At 49.2% G+C, this 22,269-nt stretch overlaps 1 protein-coding gene across 9 annotated transcripts in view; it reads right to left on the minus strand.

Moving 5' to 3' along the window:
* The window catches only part of BRD3 (bromodomain containing 3), a 34,795-nt gene that overhangs the window by 5,050 nt on the left and 7,476 nt on the right, over nucleotides 1-22,269 (minus strand). For all 9 annotated transcript variants that reach the window (XR_010616214.1, XR_010616215.1, XR_010616217.1 and 6 more), the window contains 10 exons: nucleotides 13,732-14,048; nucleotides 12,317-12,454; nucleotides 11,205-11,352; nucleotides 8,948-9,162; nucleotides 6,978-7,349; nucleotides 4,711-4,839; nucleotides 4,128-4,319; nucleotides 3,099-3,334; nucleotides 2,291-2,583; nucleotides 357-485 (listed from right to left, as the gene is read on the minus strand). Coding sequence is in view for 4 of the 9 variants with exons in the window: in XM_065696132.1 (XP_065552204.1) it covers nucleotides 357-485; nucleotides 2,291-2,583; nucleotides 3,099-3,334; nucleotides 4,128-4,319; nucleotides 4,711-4,839; nucleotides 6,978-7,349; nucleotides 8,948-9,162; nucleotides 11,205-11,352; nucleotides 12,317-12,454; nucleotides 13,732-13,932 (2,053 nt within the window). In the remaining 5 variants the exon portion in view is untranslated. The remainder of the gene's footprint in view (nucleotides 1-356; nucleotides 486-2,290; nucleotides 2,584-3,098; nucleotides 3,335-4,127; nucleotides 4,320-4,710; nucleotides 4,840-6,977; nucleotides 7,350-8,947; nucleotides 9,163-11,204; nucleotides 11,353-12,316; nucleotides 12,455-13,731; nucleotides 14,049-22,269) is intronic.

Below are 22,269 nucleotides of genomic sequence, written 5' to 3' on the forward strand. Positions count from 1 at the left end.
GGAAGGCAGAGGTGAGGTTACCTGCATGGAGCTGAAATAGAGCCCTCGCCCTCCATGGCTTTGTTCACAACTTCATTTTGCCTGTGGATCTGTGCCCACAGCCTTCTCCCTTCTGGAGGATGAATTTGCCTCCAAGAGGCCTTACATTTACCAGTAGGGAGCTACCCCCTGGACAGGGACAAAAGCAGCCCCCGCACAACCGCTCAGTGCCCAGCAGTTACTCACTGACCAGCTGAGTAACTGCCACAGAGAGAAGCCCCAGGCTGCAAGGCAGCAGCAGTTCTGCCTCAGTGAGGAAGTCTATTACATACACAAGTGTTCAGGCATTGGTAGCACAGTAAAGCCAGAGCCTTTACCTTTCTTTGCAGGCTTCTTGTTGTTGTTTAGCTGCCCACTGACATCCTGTAACCGTTTTTCTAGTTCTTTCTTCTTTTCCTGAGCTAACTCTTCTTTTGACTTTGCTGCTTGCTTTTTCCCACCTGCAGCTGGGGAGGAAGAATGCACAAGCTCTGAAATTGCGTGGTTGCAGGTGAAAAAGATTGGACACCACTATTTTACAGGGCATCTAAATCTGTGCAGCCACTTTGTAGTGACACTGTTAAAGATCAAGTGACCACACTGCAGCTACACATCCCAGACAGAGGACAACTGAGGTTGTCTAGATCATCCAAGCACCATCATCCTGTAACATGCATTTTCTAAGAGGGATCTTCCAAAAAGTATTTTAGAAGATATAAATACCCATGTAATAACCTTGTAGCTCCAGGTTACTTACCAGCCAGTTAAATGGTCAATAGTTACACATTTGTAATTACAGAATTGTTACATGGGTTTTCTGCCCTGTAAAATAAAGTGTCCCATTAAAGGTTGTCAGAAGTTAAGCACTTCCCATTATAACTTAAGATACTTCATGCAAGAATCTACTGTGATGTGTGTTACTTTAGATGTAAAACAAAAAGGACAAAAACCAATGGAGGCAAAGGCTGGTAGAGAACAGGAATGCAGCTGCACCACTCGGGATGGCAATGGTGAGAAGTACCAGCAATACCCAAATGTCTGAGCAGAACAAACATTTCTCCAAAGAAGGAGTAACTGAACACAAGCTTTGGGCAGTGTCAGAAGCACAAGACAGGGATCAGATAACTTGCCTGATGCAGCAAGGAAATACCTACATTTCTGTGTGCTGCTCTAAAGCAATGATAAAAAAAAAAAACCCTGGAAAGCAGAGTCCTAAGAGGGTGCATCCCCAGACTCCAACCATGGTGACAGACAGCAGAGGAACTCGCTGGGGCCAGGAACACCAGCCCAGCGTGTGCAGAGGAGCAGACGTCTCAGTTATCTGCATCACTCTATTCTTTGGTTCCAAAACAAAAGGATGCTTCTTGTTCCTATCCCCTCTAGAAGCTCTCTTCTCCAGCTAGTCCAACTCAGGAGGAAAACAAAAAGCAGTGTATTGAAAAGCAAAAAGAAGGGTCAAAGCCTGAGCTTTGCTGAAGCCTACCTGAAAATCCTGCAATAAAGAAATGGAGGTGCTCTGCAAGAGCTGTGAGTAGTTATAGTGTTATACTCTTAACAGGACAACTCCTTCTTAAGCAACAAGCAGATGGACAGGGCCAGAACCACTTCAGGTGAGTGATCCTATTGCTATTCAGCTGGAGCTAATCTCCCAGGGGGCCACCACAACTCACTCTGTGGATGAGGCACAGAGAAAGGTCTGTCCCACACCAAACTGGACACTTGGCAGCACACTGACATTAATTCTGATCTGATAGAGACTGAGGGTAATACTGTGATCAGGCCACGCAGGAAGAACAGTTTTGGGGTGAGCACACAACTCACCTAAACCCAGAATCCAGAGGTTTCCCATGTAACTCTGTGCAAGCCTTTTTTTCCCTTGTGTTTTGGATCCCAACCATGCTTTTTGTTTCCTTCCTAATTAGATGCTGAACTATTCAGGATGAGAAATTGATCCTTGCAGATGTCTGCACATTACACCTAACAGAATGAGACTGAAACCTGTATAGTACCTTCTAGATTCTAGGTAAGTAATAAACCCATTACAGGTCTTGTAGAGGAACACAACAGTCCTCCAGGTCTCCACAGCATGACTCCATGGGAAAAAAGAATGGAAGGAATAGAAAGTTTCTGTACTTCTCTTGGGAGAAAAGATCTCCAAACCCCTGTCAGCTCACACCCAACAGCTGGATAACAGCATCCCAACGCATATGCCCTGTCTCCAGAGCTGAGCCCAAGAGCTGGTGGAGGAAAAGTGCCCCCGGAGGTAACTTACAAAATGGTTTCCTCTGTTTTTTCTGTAAACAAGACTTCACATATCGCTCCAGCTCCCGTAAAGTTGTGGGCTTCAATGTCTCAAAATCTATTTCTATCTCGTCGGGATTGGAGTCTCTGAGGGAAGGCTCCCGGGACTGGATGATGTGCACCACCCTGCCCAGCTTCTCCCCAGGCAGACGGTTGATGTCCAAGCTGAGCTGTCGTTTCTCATCATAGGTCATGGGCAGACCTTCCTCCTCTTCGTCTGAATCGTAGGTTGCAGATGCCTGTTTGCCTCCTTTCTTGGGCTGCCTGAGGGGGTGGCAAGCATGGAAACATTCATGGGTATACAGAAGCAATAAACTGATTTTTTTCTGCCCTCCTAATGACAAACACCCCAGTGCTCTTGGCTTGGAGCTGCCAGCCAGACAGCTTGAGCAGCAGCACAACTTCTGAAGAAGTTCACAAATCCAGGATCAGCTGTTCTACCCCATTACACTTGAGCCCTGTGATGAACAACAAACCCATGTAGCAGCAGGGCAGCCATGAAGTGGCACGTTCTCGTTGGCTGGGCAAAAGGCAAAAAGCAAAACCTTATCCTAGAGTGATCAGAGGGGACTGAGAGCAGGACAGTGCAAGTATGAGGGTTCCACTGCCAGCTCTAACTTTAAGACTCCCTGGGGTTGCCTGGGAATGGGGACACTATTCAACAGCAAATTAACTGCCATGACAAGTGAGCTTCCCCAGGAGCTCAGCAGGAGCAGGGGAACTGGGCTGGAGGCTCCTGGCGTTCCCCTCAGGACAGCTTGTGGAAGGCAGGCACTTACCTGCCAGCTGTGGTTGTGCTGTTCGCTTTCTTAGCTGGGGCCTTCTTCTGTTGGGCTTGCTTTGGTGGCTGAGCCACCTTGGGTTTCTTCTCCTCCTCAGCTTTCACTTTGTGCTTTTCTTTTTCCTTCTCTTTATCTTTCTTTTTCTTTTCTTTCTCCTTCTTCTCTTTCTTTTTCTTTGGTTTGTTCACTGGTGCCTGTGACAATGCAGCCAGCTGCTCATGGACAGCCTTCAGCTGGAGGAGAGCAGTGACAAAGGCAATCAGACTTCACAGCAAGGTAACCGATGCCTCCACATCCCTTCATGTAAGTACAGCCCAAAGTCAGTGATGGAGCAGTCTAGTGGCTGAACTCAGGAGGCTTTGCTCTATTTGAAAGCCTCTTAGGAATGCAGAGCAAGTGCACAAAGCTAACTCAAATGAACACGTCATTCTTGGTTTATAGGGGCAAACGAAAATTAAGCTTAATAGCTCCATCTAGAGTGCTGACAACTTGGCCTCTGGAATCCTGCTTCACTTCCTGGCTTTCCTACTAGATTGCTTTGAGACACCAGATAAGCTATTTTATTAATGCTCTGTTGTGTTACGGGAGCACACATAAACACTGCAGCATCTGGGACTGTGTATCTGCGTAATAAGAAAGGCGGTGCCTTAAGTATTTGCAACCACAACCGCCAGAACAGCTCATTTCTACAGCCCGGGTACAGGGGACAATACCCACAGGAAGCTTGTGATTGGATTTCCTTATGCCTGAGCTCTCATACAAAACGGGTTTCTCTGTTTTTCCTAAATCCCAAGTATTGTGCACTCCTTCATTCACACTTCGGATCCCAGAAGGAAGCACAGAGAATCAGTGCTGAGAATGGCTCTCACAGAACAGAAGCCCCACATCAACCATGCACTTACCTCACTGCTGAGCCTTTCCCCTTTGGCTGCCAGCAGGGGAGAGTGCTCTGCTGCAGCACAGTTAACCCCTTCCCCCTGCTATGGCCTTGGTGCTGCACAGACACCAGCCCAGCCACCGCAGTACCTGCTCCTGCAGCTCCGCCAGCCGCGTCGCTCGTTCCTCCTCTGAGTCCGAGCTGTCCGAGTCGGAAGAGCTCTCCTCGCTGCTGTGGCTGCTCTCTGTGCTTTTGCTCACCACTGGTGCTGCCGGGGGAGGCGGAGGGGGGGCCTCTGCAGGCTCATCGGGCATTTTTGCGAACCTCATCTCGAAGACGTCCTACAAAAAGGGGGAAAACTGGTGACAAAAGGAGCCTCAGCCACAGAGACCTCCCTCTCTGGCCTTTTAAACACACCAGAGTCAGGGTCTTACTGCCCAATACAAGCTGCTGTACAATAATAATGTACAGATGGCTCCTGTAAGCCCAGGAAAATTCCCTCATTACTTTATACAGCAGCAATTATGACAATTTAGGAGCAGAACATGGTGTTGGGCAATGTCATGTGAAGAGCACAACAGCTCTGCAGCAGAGAACATGGCTCTTTCCAAGGGCTGGAGGAATCACCAACCCTTTATGGTGCTAAGGGCAGATCCACACTTGGATCTCTGAATCCATACCTTGCAACTGAATTAAATGTACTCTGGAGGATGCATTTACCAACACCTTTACCTGGAGCTTCCTGGCCATCGCTACCACCTCGTGGTCTGGAGGGTTGTACTTGTAACAATTAGAGAACATTAATCGAATGTCTGCTGCAAACCCTTGTGCATCCTGGTATTCCCGACTGTCCATCTTTTTCTGCAAACAAACAAGCCAAAGGGAAAGGGGAGAAAAAGCCATAAGCAAAAGGCATTTATAACAACTGCACAGAGGACATGTGCACCTTGGAAACAGCTCAGAACACCCTCAGAAATAACTTGTCTAAGAAAACAGTAGTTGGCATTTACAGTTGAACTGCAAGAGCTACTCTTGATTTTAAAGTCCAGCTGATAAAGAATGGATATAGACTTCACCCTTTAGGAGCCCATTCGTAATGTTACTTCCCAGTGTAGCGAGGATAAACATCAGCAGATAGATATTTGCACCTTCTTCCTTCCTCGTATTTTTCAGCTCTCACTTTTGCCCATTCCTCTTGCAGTTTGGGACTGAATGACTGGGGTTTAGAGAGCATTCCTTCAGTGATTTTATGCCTTTATTACTACCAGGTGTAGAACCTTAGCACCAATTACTGCTATGGAAAGGGAACAGCTGAGAAGGTGGCGAGCCCTGGAAGGGAGCAGATCAGAGTTAAGTGCCCCTGCTCTGAGCAGGAAGGCGGCCTCCTCACCAGTCGAAGTTATCCATCAGCCTCTGATCCAAGCCATGCGGATGGACCTCCGAGCTGGTGAAGAGCAGTAACACCAAAGTAAAGCGAGACCTTGACAGCATCAATTAAAGCAATGTACAAGGATTAACAGGCCTTCAGTACTGCACAGCCAAAATGAGCAGGATGCTGAGCGCACTATGGTACCAAAACTGAGGGGAGCTTCTCCCTTCCTCATCCACGCTCAAGAGCAAGAGAAAAATAGAAAAACTTACCCAAGAAAACACTGGAACCTTCCTCTATCAGCAGAAGATTAGAGCCAGGGACCAGTGCTCCAGCTTCGCAGACTACCATATTCAGCCTAGCCCTTTCTCCTGCTTTTAGCACTGTATTTGAGGCTCCCTCTTCTTGCCTGCAGCAAAACTCACCCTTTGTGTTGCCCTCTTCTCCTGCCAGGAAACTGCTGCAGGCTTTTAACAAAGCTACATTGCAAGTCAAGGATTCTGCACATTCTGCACCAGGAGCTCAGGAGGAAAATGGCCTCAGCTCCTCCCCAGCTTGCTTACAATGCTTTTGCCAGCTCAGAAATTGTCTTTTCTGTACAAACCCCAACAATAAGTAGTACTTAGTGCCCTCCAGATATCTGTCCTCACAACAGCCCTGTGAGGTAGGTTAAGTATCATCTCTATTTTATGACTGGGAAAACTACAGCACAGAACTGTGGGGAAACTTGCCCAGGATCACAGCATGAGAACAGGAATTAGAACTCAAGACACTGGTAACTCTTGGCCTAATCCTCAGTGCAAAGACTATGACAGCTATTCTCTCACCACTAAATAATGCAACTAAAATACTCTTAAAGTTATCACAGTTGTAGTAAGAACACGCACAGCATCATGGCTAAATGGCAGCAGTACATCAGCACATGACACACTCCAGGTTCTATGTAGGATTTGCCAAGGAACATGAAAGGAATCACAAGCACAGCTGCCCTTTTGTCACCTGGGCATTGGCTCCGCTGGCAGCAGAACACTCCTGGCACGCTAGCCAAAGCCAGCAGCAATACCTTCGCCTCCTGCATGTGGAAGAGTCTCACCTCCACCAACACCAATTCCAATGGCTCACAAGCAGAAGATGGGAACTACAAAAACAAGGCTTTGCTCCATGGGTATTTAGGAGGGATCCAGAAAACCTCCCAGTCTACTGGGAAAAACACCCTGAGTATTGGGCCACGCTAAGCTAGGCTCTTGAAGAGCCAAGCGTGAACCACACAAGCATCACATTATCTCCTCCCCTCCCCAAGTACCAGGTGATCATCACATTGTGGTTGGAATTGCTCAGTGTAAGCCTATCTGGACCACACATGCCAACAAGCAGGCAGCAGCAGCTTCTGGAAATGGGATACTATCAATCGAATCCTATGAAACACAGCACCTCTTCTTCTCAGGGTGCAACACAATCCCAAAGACACATGTTTAAGCAGCTGGGCTATCCACAAAGAGGAGATGCCATCATATGGTCTGCTTTGCAGGGCAGAAAAAAGATGTCCCTTCCCCCTCCCCCAGAAGCAGCCAGTCCTCTGCAATCAGAGGGCTGTGACACCCTGCAAAAGAGGTGGTAAATGTGGACGTACTTTAACAGTACTGAGATCCATGGGGTGTTTGATAATATCATGATAGTCATGTAACTCCAAGGCCTCCGCATCGACAGGCTTGTAAAAGGGCCATGCGTAGGCTGCGTGCTTCTTTGAGAGCATCTCCTTGAGGATGCTGTCACAGTACTTGAGGTGCTCAGAGAGTTTGCCCTTCTTCCCAGCGTGCTGGGGCACTTCCCCATCCTCAAGGTCCTTCTTTGGTGGCTTGATGGGCCGGCCACCGCTCTCCCGGCGCGCGATGATCTTGGCCTGCTTGGGGTCTGCAAGGGCTGTGGGCGACTCGCTCCGGCTGGCAGTGATGGCCGAGGTGGTGGGGGTGGTCGTGTCTGCTTTCCGCTTCACGCCCTTCTTCTGAAAGAGACACGGACACATGGCATGAGGTGGGTCCAGCTCTGGCTGTGCCAGCTCATCCTCATCTAAGACCTGCCTGCCCTCCAACAGTGTACCGTGACTGCAGTGGGATAGATGGGACCGGGGGCTTCAACACACATCAGTGACTACGACACACACCACCTGAGCCACAGTAACCAGCCATTTGCACGTCTCTAATCCAACCCCAAACACGATGCAAAACGTGTCAGCTCTATGTATTGCTGAGATTCAAACCCAGGACTCTTACCTCCTGTTTGCCAAGGGAAAGGCTTGCGCCCAGTCTATTACTGCAGCTCAGCTGATGCATCGGGACTTAGTAAGTGTCAGAAACTTTAGCACATGTCTAAGTCCCCAGTAGCAGAATCAGGCTCTAAGTTCTGAATCAAAGCATATTAATCACCAAAGACCCGTGAGCCCTCACACCCCCGCATGCAGTAGCTGTGCTAAGGTACACTGCTTGTTATGGGCAAGAGAAGAATTTAATGATCTTGCCCTAAGCAAATTCACAGGAATTCAGGCTGTGACTGTGCAGTCAGCTCCCCCTTGTGCTCCTAGGAAGGATTTATTTCTCTGGAGAGAGAAAGGGAGAAAAAGTTGCTGAGGGAAATCTAAAGTAAGTCCCAGCAAGATTAGTTTTGTGTATCTGGTGAACTCCTGGGTTCAATCTTGAGTTTTAAAATTAAACTGATTCTCAGAAGCAAGTTATTTGGACAGAAACTGAAGCATGAGACAGGCTTCAGGAAGTACAGCTTAGCTGCAAGATCCCACTTAAATTTCCCTAGTAATTCCTAAACAAAAAGGTTAAATGAGCAAAATAATTCTGTGGCTCTCCTGGTCCATGCAACCCCACATTAGAGAACACCAGTAGTGCTGCAGTTAATCCCCCAGTTTAGAAAACCCCAGCTTTCTCTGAGCTATGTTTTCATCTTCTTAAAGGAATACACAGCTTGCAAGGAAAATTCCAATTATTTAGAGCAACATTCTCCTTTACCCATAAATTAACACAGTAAATAGCAAACCACCAATAACAACTCCCAGAAGATTACTCAGTAAGGAAGACAGAACTAATGCACCCAAAACCTGCAGGCAACATCAGTCTCCTCCAACTGGAGTGACAGGCTCATCTTGAACTGGTTTATGGCAGAGAGGAACAGTCCTAGTGCTGGAGCTGCAGACCCTAAAGGAATAGTCCTGGTAAAATCAGGGCCTCAGTTACACTGGGAAGAGATGCTTTGGGCTACATGGTGCCAAAAAGGGGAGCTCCTAAGTGCCTGTGGTTCATGGACCATCAGCCCTGGCCAAGGCTATGGTCAGATGAGAGACTGTAACCGAGCTGGAGCAACAACAGCTTAACATAACCCCAGCTGGGTGAGGTAGAACTGGCCAAACCTCTCCCAGTCCTCTCAGACTCGAGAGCCAGCACTTGTCTGAGCACACCCCAAAGGGACAATGATGGCTGGGGAGGCAAGGACTCAAGTGTGGAGGATCACACGCACCAGCAGCGAGGGGATGGAGATAAAGCCCTGCTTCAGCAGCCATTGCCTTCGGAAGGGAAAGCGGTCGAGTTCTGCATTTACCTTGACCACTGGTGGCGTCGGGGGCACCACGGGCATTATCGGAGCAGCAGGCGGAGGGGGGGCAGCAGCAGGAGGGGCAGTGACAGGCGGGACGTTAGCGGTGATGGTTGGCACAGGGGTGGCAGCAATGACGGGCATCTGAGATGCAGCTGGAGGAACGTTCTGGAACGGGGCCGGCGGGGACACGGAGGACATGGCCACAGCTTGCGGAGCTCCTTTCAACAACAAAGGGAAAAGACACTGCAACACACCGATGGGCACAAGTGCCGGCAAGGCATCAGGACAAAGTGAACCTGGTCCCACTGGACTGTTCAGTAACAGGCTTGGCAAAACACTCCCAGCCAGGGTCACCAGAAGAGCACAAAGGACACTGTGCAATTTGCTTGATGCTGTTACCCAGGGGTCAACAAGAACATAAGAAATCACTGACCCAGGTCCTCATACCATGAGCTTTAGGCCAGCCACATGCAAGCAAAATACTTCAAGCTTTGCACACGGGGTGTGTGCTGCCCTGGGACAATCTTCATTCCTCTCACGGCTCTCAGCAGAACAGCAGGAGCTCAAGGAGAGCCCCACTCCATAGGGAGATGGCTGTTCTGGACAGCTGCTGTCCCACACAGGCCTCAGAGTGGGGCCGTTTTTACTGTACATGACAAATGGCAACAGCCACTCCCCTATTACCACCTAAATACCCAAAAGGCCAAACCACTTCAGATTTGCCACAAGTTATACAACCAAAGAAACAGAGCTGAGAGTAGAGCTTAAGCCTCCCGATAGTGAGGCAAGTCTCTTACCTTAGACTTTGTCGTGGTTTAAGTCCAGCCGGTAACTCAGAACCACGCAGCCGTTCGCTCGCTCCCCCCCTTCTTCCTCCCCCCCCCGCTCCCAGAGGGATGGGGAGGAGAATCAAAAGAACACAACTCCCAGGGGTTGAGATAAGAACAGTAACTAAGGTATAACACAAAACCACTACTGCTACCACCAATAATGATGATAAGGGAAATAACGAGGGAAGAGAATACAACTCCTCACCACGCACTGACCGACACCCAGCCCGACCCGAGCAGCGATCTGGGCCTTCCGGGTAACTGCCCCCAGTTTATATAGTGGGCATGACGTGCTGTGGGATGGAATACCCCTTTGGCTAGTTTGTGTCAGGTGTCCTGTCTCTGCTTCCTCCCGACTCCCCCTCCTCCCTGGCAGCGCATGAGACTCAGAAAGTCCTTGGTCAAAGTAAACATCACTTAGAAAGAACTGAAAACATCGGTTTTATCAGCACTGTTCTCAGGCTGCAGATCAAAAACACAGCAGTGCAACAGCTACTAAGATGGAGAAAAACAACTGCTACTGCTGAACCGAGGACAGACTCGCACTGTTGAAGAACTGCCCACTAGTGTAAAGTTAAAGGGGACAAATGTAATAACTAATAACCAAAGTAGCAATACTCCTCTACGGTTTTACAGCAGCTTTTAACAACGGATGCTGAAAAGACAAATTTCTCTGAGCTTGGATGAAGTTGTAGCTCCGTTTGGCACCTGAGATGTGGGAAAGTAAAGACGAACATTCGACTTTCCCAGAGCAACAATCAGACCTTGTTTACAGAAAAGAAGTTACAACAGTTTAATTCAGCCCACTCGAACTCCTGTATGAATGGTTTTATTGTGCTTACAGACAGTTTAGTCCCAAATCCATTTAAAATCAATTCCAGGTAAGCTGAACTAAACTTAGTTCCTACTGATATGCAATGGTCTACAGTCTTTTGCAGTGGATTAATAAATCCCTCCCTTCTGCTGATCAAACTTGATTCTATGATGTTGCAATCATGCGCACAAAAGAAATACATTACACGAGGTTCAGGGATGAGCAAGATTGGAGTACGACTTTCTGCTGTGTCAGGCTTCTCCCAGGACCTGGGGTGAGCTGTATAAACCCAGGTCTATACAGGTATACACATCACAGTCTGTCACTTATGGCAGACCAGCATGTTTAACTACCTTGCCTCTTCTTGCCTCGGTTTATTCTTTGCATACAAGCTCTGTGTAGATGGGTAGGTGACAGACGGGAAGGTGTTTGTATGACAAATGCAGAGTGGCTTTAAGACATCAAGCCCTGGAAGACTGGGTAAACCACTGCTTTAACCATCAGATCACGTGCTCCTTCCATGCCCCTTCCCCACCTGCAAACCAGGCAGCTGGAAGGTGGCTCAGGCCTCAGCAACAGGCTTGTAAGGGTCAATGTCACTGCACTGGGTCAGTACCTGCACCCTGTGTGCCCGCTGATGGCTTGCGACCTTTGCCTTTAGGGACTGGGGGTAACAACTCAACCTCCTCCTGAGGCATCTGAGCAACTTTCTGCAGGAAGATCTTCTCCAGGGCTTGGGCCATGAGGACGATGTCATCTGTGGGCTGCAGAAAGAAGAACACAAGCCCATGCTGTATCATCCACTTAGGAGAAGCACTGAGGTTCAAGATCAGGCTTTGAAATCCCCAAGGAACTGCCCTTCAAATAAATGATGTTATCCCAGCTATGACAATAAAGAGACCTGCTCCTCTGCCTCCTTGCATGCTGCCCTCGTGCTCTTCTATTCTGGCCTAGCATGCAGTTAATTACAGCCTCTAAGAACGCTGCATCCAGAGAGTTATCAGGACTTGCAGGAGCCAGGCAACCAGCATCCTGTGCCACAGCGTGGGGCTGCAAACTGGAACAGATGAGCTGTCCCCCCTGCTGCCAGCAAGGCCAGGACAGCAGTGTGAACACTCACTCTGTGGCTCAAGCTAATGAATATGTTTATTTCAGCTTGTTCTCAGCATAGGTCAGCGATGACAAACCACTGCAGAAAATACAAACACAAAGAGCAGCGGCTTTTAACACCCTAACAAAACAGCAAGCAAGCCAAACCCCAAATAGCAACCCATCTGAAGGTGCACAAGTACAGACAAGACATAGGCAGAGAAGAGAGTTACACTTCCTGAACTGCTCTCTGCTGCTAAGATACTAGTTACTGGTAGACAGCCAGTGTAACACATAGCACTGACATTGCAGAGCATCTGCAAAGCACTGCATAAACCATAGCTCATCTTAAGGAGCTCCTAACTGAACATACAATCAGTAAACACTTGCTACATAACCCCAGAACAGAAACCTACCTAGAACTAAAAGGCACGTTTGCCCTTTTAACTGGTCTGGGGGAAGAAAGCCACAGCACAAAGACAGCTTTGTGCATTCAAGTAATGTGCTTACAATTAGTGGTATTTCAAACCCTTGAAAATGCACAGCAGAGCTGGCCCTGCTCAAAACCCACACTCCAACAATCGTAGGTGGGTCTTTTCCAGGCAGTGCCCCAGTTAAAGGCTTGTCTGGGCTCTTTACCTTGTTGTAAATGTAACAGTTTGTAAACATGGTGTTGAAATCCTGCATACATTCACTGGCACTCCAGTAGTAGTTGTGTTCCAGGCGCTTCTTGATCGTCCCCATGTCCATGGGGTTTTTTATGATCTTGTGATAATCCTGTTGGAGAAGCAGGAATTATGCTATTTATATCTCCTGCTACACGGAGTGTTGCTCACGCCTCCCTCTACAGCCCCAGGTTCCTCCTCATCCCTCCTCCCCAAAAACACATCCCCAAGGTTTTGCGCAAGCTGTAAATATCACCTCTGCTTTCATTTGTTTCCTAACTTGTAGCTTTTTAAGCTATCATTATTATGAACTTGACTACGAAGCACCAGTCTCCCCTAGTACATGCTCAAGCACACACACAAATGGCTACCTGGTTGTTACCTGCCTTTAAGAAGGACAGCTGGCCGGAGGAGGCACTAGGAGTAACACATGAGGAAAATACAGACCCTGAGCAGCTCTGCCTGGGAGCTGTTTGTGCTGTGACCGCCCTTAGGAGGTGGATGGTGTCACTTCAGACTGTGCTAAGTTTCAGTCTCTCGTTTAAGGGCATTTTAGCACTTAAAAGGCTTCCACGTGTTAACCCAGTTTCTCTCTGGGCTGGTCTCAAGTACACACAGATGCTGTGATTGGCCTGAGGTGACCCAGGCTGTGCTCTGTCATTTTCTCATGCTAGAGAGAGGCAGCACACGTACAGCCACCGGCCGCTGAGCCCAGCCCTCAAGAGTGATTTGAGGCACTGGTATTTCCAGGCAAGGCATGCCAGGGCAGGAGAGGTGAACCTGCCGGCTGCTGGGCTGGTGCATACTCAGGTCACGCATGGAAAACTGTTCTTCCAACTGACTCCCCTCTGTTTCCTGGTAACCTTCCCTAAAACCACCTCAAAATGCCTCACTGAGAAACTAACTCCAAAAAGAGAAGACACAAATGAGCACAGACTTAGAGAAGTGCTCTACAAGCGTGAAGTGTTTTACTCTTTTGGTTAGCACTTTAAATAGCACCCAGCAACAGCATCACACAGGTCAAAAAGACTCCTGGTCCAGTCCATACATTGGGATTATAACTTGTAACTGGAGCTCTCCTGACCTTACATCCCAGAACACGCTCCCCGAATCCCACAAAACCCTTTCAGTCTAAGCAGCCAGAGTGAGTGTGCAGTGGGTGCTGGGCTGAGCTGACAGGAGGGTGCACAGGGGTGCTGGTGCCTGTATTTAAGTGAAGCAGTTTTCTCCTTCAGAGACCTGCACCTCTTCAGCTCTGAAAGAGCTTCTAATTCAGTGAATCTTAGAGCATTTCAGTGATGCCCAAATCCAACCTAACCAGAAGACTGCTCTCCCCAGCAGAAAGCTGTCCAAGAGCAGGATGCCAAGCAGGAGGTGACAGATACGTACCGGCAAATTCAATTTAATTGCATCAACAGGTTGGTAGAAAGGCCAAGCAAACTGATGCTTCCACAAGGTCTTCACCACCACGTTTTGCATATATTGCAGTTGGTTGGTCTTCCTGCCTGGCTTGTTGGGATTAGTGACCTCCGGAGGCGGCGGGTTGACAGGGCCCTGCGGAGCCGGGACCGCTGCCGTGACCGCAGACATCTTCCTGCGCTGGCTCTCACGCGCTGTCACAGCCACAGCAACCGGGAAACCTTCCTTCTTCCTTTATGCTCCCTGAATGGGACTGACATCCCATTTCCAGGGTCCAACCATACAACCTAGACCAAGCGAGAGAAGAGGACAATGTGTAAGTACGGATACTCACTAGAAATAGGCATGTTAAGACACTTCTGCTGTTGACAGCATTTGAACTCAGGCTCTTTACTCCATCTGCTTTGTTCCCTGTAACACACCATACTGATGATGGGCACAGCTCAAGACCCAAGACACAGCAGAGCAGCAATTTCCAAATTCAAAGCCTGCAGAGAACTAGTAAGCTTCACAGGATCAGTTATTTGGCTCAGAGAGCATCTTTGTGCAAAGAAAACACATGAGGCAGCAGAAGAATACGGTTAAGGAATACAGTTAGAATGTAATGCAAACACCCATGAATGTGCTGATCCAAGCTAGCAAACCCACAGCTTGCAACTCCATGTAAAGCTCACTGCATTGTCTCCGAGTTGGGAGCCCTGACGCATGACATGAGGAAAGCAAGAGGCACAACCACCTGACATCCCGACTGCCTGTCACATCCAACACGGCACTTGAGTGGACTCGCACACAAACCCAGGCAGCTTACACATACTGCCTGTAACTGCAGGGAGAATCCAAACACACAGTTCTAGGCTAAGCACTTCATCTACAGGAGTAGCACTGGTCTCAGTAATTATTTGAACTATAACAGAGCCCAGCTGCGAACCAGGACATCACCGAACAGGTACTGAACAAGCCTGAACGAAGGCTGCCGAAGCGAGCCCTGGCTCATGCATCACTTGCACATGTGCGGTTTTGATAACACAGTTTCAAGTACAGCCTTTTGCTGTCCCACATGATGAGTGTACACCGCTTTCCGACTGTGCCTTTCTGCCCCTTCTTAATCAACCCTGTCTGGGAGGATAATTAAAAGCAAAACCCAAACTCCCAAATAAATCTTGCTTCTCTGGAGCGTCAGTCTGCCCGTCTGCGCTAACCTGCACCCTGAGCGTGGAATCCAGCAGAGCTGCGGGGTCTGCTGAATCCCTCAGCCAAACGAGGCCTCGAGAACCCAGTGAGCCTGCAAGGATCTGGGGTTTTCCTTCCTTGAGCTGCTCACAGGGGTCAGTCAGGGCAGACACTTGGCGCGGGGCGAGCACGCAGGTAACTCCCTGTGCTGGCGGGAGGACCTGGCTGCAGCGCTGGAGACAATCCTCAAGGCAGCTCCGGAGCGCCGGGAGCCGTGCGCTGTGCCAGGGAGCTGCTGCTCACCCACGGGCTGTGCTTCCTTTGGCAGCACTCAACGGCAGCTCCCAGCCTGGGGCTGCTCCTGCAGGGCAGGCTGGGGTCGTGCTGACTGCAGAATCAGAAGGTAGCAAGCTTCGAGTCAGCACATGAGCCCAACTACTCCGCTCCCATTGGTATGGTATTACTGTACAGTTACTTGGACACTGACCAGAGCCTGGCACAACTCCAGCCCAGAAACAGCAACATAAATCTTCCCATCAGGGAAAATTATCAAGTTCAAGAGATGTTCCTTGACCTCAGCTTTATCTCCACATTATTATTTACATTACAGTAGCGCATGGGGGCTGTGCAGAGACCACAGCCCCTTGGTACTTGGCACTGCAGACACAAAGCAAGACCTTGTTCCTACCTCACAGAGCTGGTGCTCATAACTCACGCTTCACACCACGGTGGTGAGCCCTGAGCCGCACAGAGCAGCACTTGGTGGCAGCAGGATGGAGCCAGCAGCCAGGCAGGACCCAGTGGGGCTGGAGCAGGCACCTTCCCACTGCTGCATCACGCGCTGCTCCCTGCACAGGCTCCTCGCAGGAGGTCCTCCTGCTCTGCCTTCCTTCCCCTCCACAGCCCCAGACAGGGACTGAACCTCAGGCAGCTCTCACTACCTACCAGCTCCGTGCCAGCTCTTCAGACTCAAGGGATCTGTGGTTTGAGACCACGACTTGAGGACAGATGAGTTGCTCTGTCAGCCAGTACCGCCCTGTATGCACACACTGTATGCACTGTGTCACCACCTCAAGCCTTGGGGATGAAGCACTTGCACTTGACTTCACTGCAGCAAGTGGGAATTTGGCTTGTGAGTACCCATGTGGCACACTGCAGCTCTGCCCTTGTTGCCTACCAAATTGTTGGTTTCACACAGATTTGCTCTTCATACATGTTATTTTGAGCACAGCCCCAGTAACATCCTGAGCCTGGGAGATGTGTCCTTAACTTACCTCTGCGTGAGGGAGGGGAAAAGATCACAGAAGATTAAGTCAGTTCCTTGGCTTTTGCCTTGGTTAGTTTAATGCTCATCAGATTATGCAGATGGGCTTCCCACCCTCCATCTCTCCTTGGCTCTTCCAGGAGGTGCTTCCTCAGGAAGGAGCCTGTGGGTTCCTAAACAGCAGGATCAGCCAGCAGTAACTGGTAATTTCAAGGGCCTTCAGTTCTGACAGACACTCAGGGCTCCCTATGAATTGTGCTGCTTTAAGATGTCTCACATCATGCCTTCAAACTCATGGGTACCTAAAAGCCACTCAATCTTGACCGTAACAGCCGTTACATTGCAGTTTTGTTAACAAGGCTGCAGGAAGAGGGAAGTGTGAGCGGTGGAAGAGCTTTACGCTGTGCTGGGGCCCTGACTGGAGGAGTCTCAGCTTTGAGACCTGACTCTGCAGCAAGGACTGGGCTGAGATTTCAGAAGTGAAGTGAACAGCACTGCAAAAAGGCTCCAGAAGTACCACGGAAATTAACTGGGTGACCTGTAGGGAGCACACGCTCAGCTGTAGCAGTGGAAATAAGCATCTACGAGCAGGTTTCAGAGCACATTGAGCAGCTGCTGACTTGGACATCAACACCTGGGGGAGGCAAACCACATGGAGGGAATGGGTAGGGACCTCCCTCTCACAAGAGTCACAACGTTATGGCAATGGGGGAGGCAAAGAACTGTTGGGCTCTTTGAGCCATCATTTCTTGGCAGAGATTTGGCCCAGAAAGGAAGGTGTCTGGGATAAGCACATGCCTGGGCAGAGGCTGCTCGTGCCATTTCTTCCTAGAGGGGAAAGGTGGAGATGCACTGAAGTTACCTCACGTGACCCAGCTGGCTGAGCCCACAGCACCTCACAATCAGGCGAAGCCAGAGAGCAGCCAGAGATGGCAGAGAAGGTGAACCTGCCTCAGAGCATGCGCTCCCTTATCTAGTGCACTGCAACACACTCTGCTTGTTTATTTGGCAATATCTAGCACTTGCAGGGGTTACTGCAGTGCCCAAACACCCCTGTGCAGAAGCCCTGCAGCCTTGGGCATCAGGCAGAAAGGAAGCCCTGGGAAGGTGCTGGCACATGGCCACACACTATACATAAAAGGTCCCAAATTGTCAGGAGCAGGATGGGGAGCAGGGGACCAAGGGGAGTCAGGAACATGGCTGAAGGCACATGGGAAGTAAGGTATAAACCACGACACAGACACAGCTCAGTCCTCTGTGACTCAGTAACCACTTCAAACCCCATCCTGCAGAGTGCTGGGCAACCTTCCCTTCTTGATGAGCTGCACAGTCTGTGGCTCAGCACCTCAGCACAGAGGGATCCGCAGACTATCACCTACAAGATACCACCAATTGATCAATGCAGATAAACCTCTTTCTAAGGAAGGTTTAGGAAAAGCCAGAAAAAACTCAAGCTCTTTACACTTTCTGGTCCCTCTACCTGGGTCAACCCTTTATCTGGCTGTCTGTATGGAAGAGAGAAAATGAGATCAAGTGCTGGACATCTGCAGCTGGAGAGTGTTCAGAACAATCCCACTGCTGCAGTGACAATGGCTATGATGCTGATCTAGTCACTGCTGCCCAGCTCTGAATGGACATCCCTCACTGCAGGATTGCTGCAGAACGTGGTCCTAGCTTGAGAAGTTCCATTGTACAAGCAGAAGATGTGCAAGAGCACGGAGAGCCTGAGCTCTTCCATCACATTCCTAAACCACCATAGAAAGAAATCACAGCCTAGTCAAGGAAAGGGATCTCCATGTTTACATGGGAGTTGGCCAAGGTGTGTGTGGGGGGGGGTTGGAAATTGGTGATCCCAAATTCAAACCTTGCTGATGGGCAAAGGAAGAGACCACAGACTCCGTCACAACTTCTTCAGACTGGCCAGTTTGGAGACTCGGCCCTGGAAGAAGTGCTGTCTGCTGGATGCTGCCTTTGTTATTCCACCTCCCAGTGTTTCTGGCATTATTATCACTTTAAACTTCCCAGACGGACAGGATCTGCTGTTCTACTTCTGCTCTCCCTTGCCTGTGCATTCAAATCTGTACTTCAAGACCAATCAGAACTACAGATCCATTTGCTCACTTGGGCTTAAACCGCAGTCACGCTTTACTGGCGTCCTCCATGCCAGGGCAGGAAAGAGGGCCAAGTTGGCAAGATGGAATGGTCATAAAAAGAAAAGCTAAAAACCACAGCTCGGGTCAGTACCGGAACCCACCTCCCTCCAGGCTCTGTCCCCCAGTTCCTCTGTTTGTCTACTACTTCCCAGCCCAGCTTCTCCAAAGCACGACTTGCACACCAAGTGACGCTGCTGCTGCTCCATCCTGGGACTCCCGGAACGGCTCCTGCCGGTTTCAGGTCAGCAAACCTTGTGTCAGTTCAATTATTTACAGCAAACCAGAACCAATCCCAAACCAACCCCCATTCCCTGGCTCGGACCCAGGTTTCAGAGGATACGTGCACACGAGCAGCAGCCAGGTACACCCATTGAGCAGAGCATGGCAACACCCGCACAGGCTCCAGCGCTCCCGATGGGATCATTGTACGTCTACACCCTCGCACGGCCCTTTTTCTGCTTTCTAAAGGATGTGATCTGCACAGTCAAACATTTGTGTTCTGGAAAAGAGTCTGCCCTTCCCCTTTTTAATCAGCATATGGTGCTCTGTGCACTTTTACAGTGCAAGAAAAACACTCAAACTCACTCAGTTTGGTTCTGCATGTATATAGTGAACAAATGACACAGTCTTTCCACAACGGGCTTTGCCATTACTCTTTTTCTGCACTCTGATTTCCAAAAGAAATTACTGGACAGAAAGCACTGTGAAGAAAAACCAAAAGCAGAAGCAGAGGAGCTCGAGCATTTCCCCGCTGGCAGAGCATGGCCAAGCTCCTGCTCTACCTGCAAAGAATTACCCACAAGGGCAGCTGCAGAACAGCAGAACTGACAAGGTGGCCGAACACCATAACCTGGGTTTCTGAACAACCTCACCTGTTGTTTACCAGGTACAACGCTATTTGCCATCTGAAGAAACAGCAAAGCTAAACCTGCTTTACCCCTCTGCCCAGACTGCAGCACTTCCTGAAAGATAAACCATAGCACCCCAAGGTCTTTGACACCTGGTAGGGAAGGAGCTTAGGTACAGCCCAATTCCACTTTCAACTGAATCTAAAAGGCTACGTGTAACAGGAAGATTACCCCCTCTTCATGAAAACAGGCACCAAAGCATAAAACACAGCCCCGCAAACAGCATCCAATCCCTATGTATTACCTACTTAAAGGATTGTCTCCTGCTCTGTGACCTAATAGCCTGCACTGCTAACCCCCTCACATCACCTGCCCTGCTGCACAGGCACGTATCAGCATTATTAATACCGTTTACAAGTGCTACAGATGTTACTTCAGGGGCAGCATCTCAAACACATGGACAGAAAAGACAGACTTCAAAAACCAGACACAGATCCATACGTTAGCTTAAAAGCAGCATTCCACTCAACAGAGCAGAGCCACCAGTGATTCATTACAGAAACTGCTGTCCTCCATCAGCACCCCCCTTGCACACTTGTGCTGCAACACCTTCTCCTATTTAATTTTTACATATTTAAACGATTAAAGTTACTATTCTGAAAAAGAACAGCTTGGTTTTAGGACAGAAAGCATTACAAGTGGAGGAGGAACAGACGAGCTGACACTGGTTTACATCATGCCCCAAGTTCACAGCTACAGCACTGCAACTTGCCCATGCAAAGGCTCCCAGAATTTAAACCCTCCCAATGTTGGCTTCAGCAACAAGTGGGTTAAAGAGTGTGCTCCAAAAAGTTGTTCACCTCCAGCAAGCACCAATGCTTGACAAAACCACACCAATGTCACAGTAAGACACTGTGCAATGAAAGGCTCGGGATGCACACACACATCCCGAGTGTCCCGACAACTCACTGAACAGCACAGCGCACAAGGGCTCCTTCCCAATTCCCACAGCTCTACCCCTTACAGTGATGTTCTGGGCTGTTACTGGAGGGTAATGTGGCAACTTCAAACAAAACAACAAAAGCAACACCCAGAACAAAACCCTCAAACACGCCATGGGAAACCCACTGCAGATTAATGAATTCTGCAAATTAGCAAACAAGGAGCAACCAGGATTAAAGTGAAACAATCACCAACACCGAGATGCAAAAGGATTCTTGTTCATTTATTCAGCAAGGTGCAGCTCTGCGCTGAGAGCACTCGATAGCTCAAAGCTGACAGAGTAATATATTTTGTAAAAGTAATTAAGCCTTTGAAAGGCGAGAGCTCACCACAGCACTGCCTGCTGCCCAGGGATCGGGCTCCGAGCTGTTTGTGCTGTCAACAAGAACGGTCAGGCTCCTAAATTACTCCAGGGAGGAGGAGTGAGGCTCTCAGAGTGCAGCAGGGGTCTGGTGGATGCCCACTGCACAATGCCCCAGGTGAAGCAGTAAATACTGAACAGAACTTATCCCAGTTAGAGATGTGCCCCCCCCGCAGCGGGACAGGCTGCTCTACCTGTGCGACTGCCTCAGCCCAGGCAGGGACACCCTCCGGGCTGCCAGGCTGGGTCCCAGCCTGCAGACATGGTTTGTGGGCACCAAGAACCGCTGTCAGACAACCCACCAGGTTAGGAGATGACTGAAGGATAAAGTTCTCAACACACGGTTCTTAAATCAGGAAAGAGCCATTTAGCAAGATTATTAAGAACTGTGATTTAAGCCATTGCACCCAGAGCAGTTGCAGCAGTGCAGAGAAACAACAGCTACACAGCAGAGTGACAGAAGGAGCCTCTTTGGAAGCAGCAAGGAGCCGCTTACTGACCTGCAACATCAGACTCCGCACTATGCTTTTCTCCAGAGTATTTTTAAACTGACAAGAACCAAGAGTTTTTGACAGCCCCTCAGTGCTTAAAATGACAGAAGGTTTAATTCCAGAAGCAACAGAGCCTAGTTTGTATTTGAAGGCAATGGAACTAATGCTCCAAAGTCAGTTTTGAGAACACACCTCAGACACTTCACACCGCACATGCGTTCCTTCTTCATTTAAACCCTGCATGCACAGGTCAGTGAAACACCTTCACTGCAGCAGGTACTGTCCGAGTGCGGAGCACTACATGGGTAGAGAAAGACAATACTGCAAACAAGCTAATGCTGTTGAATAAGACTTTTATCCTCTGCCCAACCTCTCATTACTCAAAACACCAAATCCAGGCATGAGTATTTTTAACCAGTGGGGGCCTAAGGAATGCACAATTTTAGCATTTATTCTTTCCAAAAAGGAAGAATTCGAGGTCAGGAGTTCCTGTTTCAGCAGAAGCCTCCCGGGGTAGCATTAAAAGCACCCCAAACTCCTGTGCTAACAGCAGCAGCCCACACCTGCGACGGGGCACAGCACACATCAGGGTGTGCTTAAAGGCAGTGTTGGGGGCTTCTGTTTGTGTTGACTGATGTGTACCTGTTCTGCAATCCTAACCCCTCCACAGTCACCAACTCCTCTCCACTATCAGAGTTATCACTATGTCAGTTCAAGAGCATAAGCTTTAAACCTAAACTTCCAGTTCAGTTTAGAGACGACTCCTGAGCACACTCACATACACTGAGCAGGTTGGAAACACTGACCAGCATATTTAGATAAACACTTTTCTGTTCCCCCAGCAAGGGACAGCAGGTGTGCTCTGCTCAGATTTACCAGCATCGGGCACTTAGAGACAGATGTAAACATATATATTTAAGTTCGAAGTATTAGTGAAGCCATTGTATTTGTTTATCCAAAGAAGTTTATTTTAGTAACTTTTGACTCCCGAAGGCATCAGCACAGAGGTACATCCACACCGCAGAGCTGTCACCGAGCCCGAACCGCACAGAACGCCCGCTCCACGCTGTCAAAAGCCGGTTCTGTAGGAAGCACATCCCGCAGCAGCGCCCCGCGCACTGACCCCGCGCAGCTCCGCGACCCGAACACTCTACAGCTTTGTTTGAAAGCGAAACCAAGCGGGCTGCAGGTAACACCGTGCCCAGCGTCGGGGAGAGCG

Source organism: Lathamus discolor, chromosome 15 (assembly GCF_037157495.1).
Source record: "Lathamus discolor isolate bLatDis1 chromosome 15, bLatDis1.hap1, whole genome shotgun sequence".
NCBI classification, from domain to species: domain Eukaryota; kingdom Metazoa; phylum Chordata; class Aves; order Psittaciformes; family Psittacidae; genus Lathamus; species Lathamus discolor.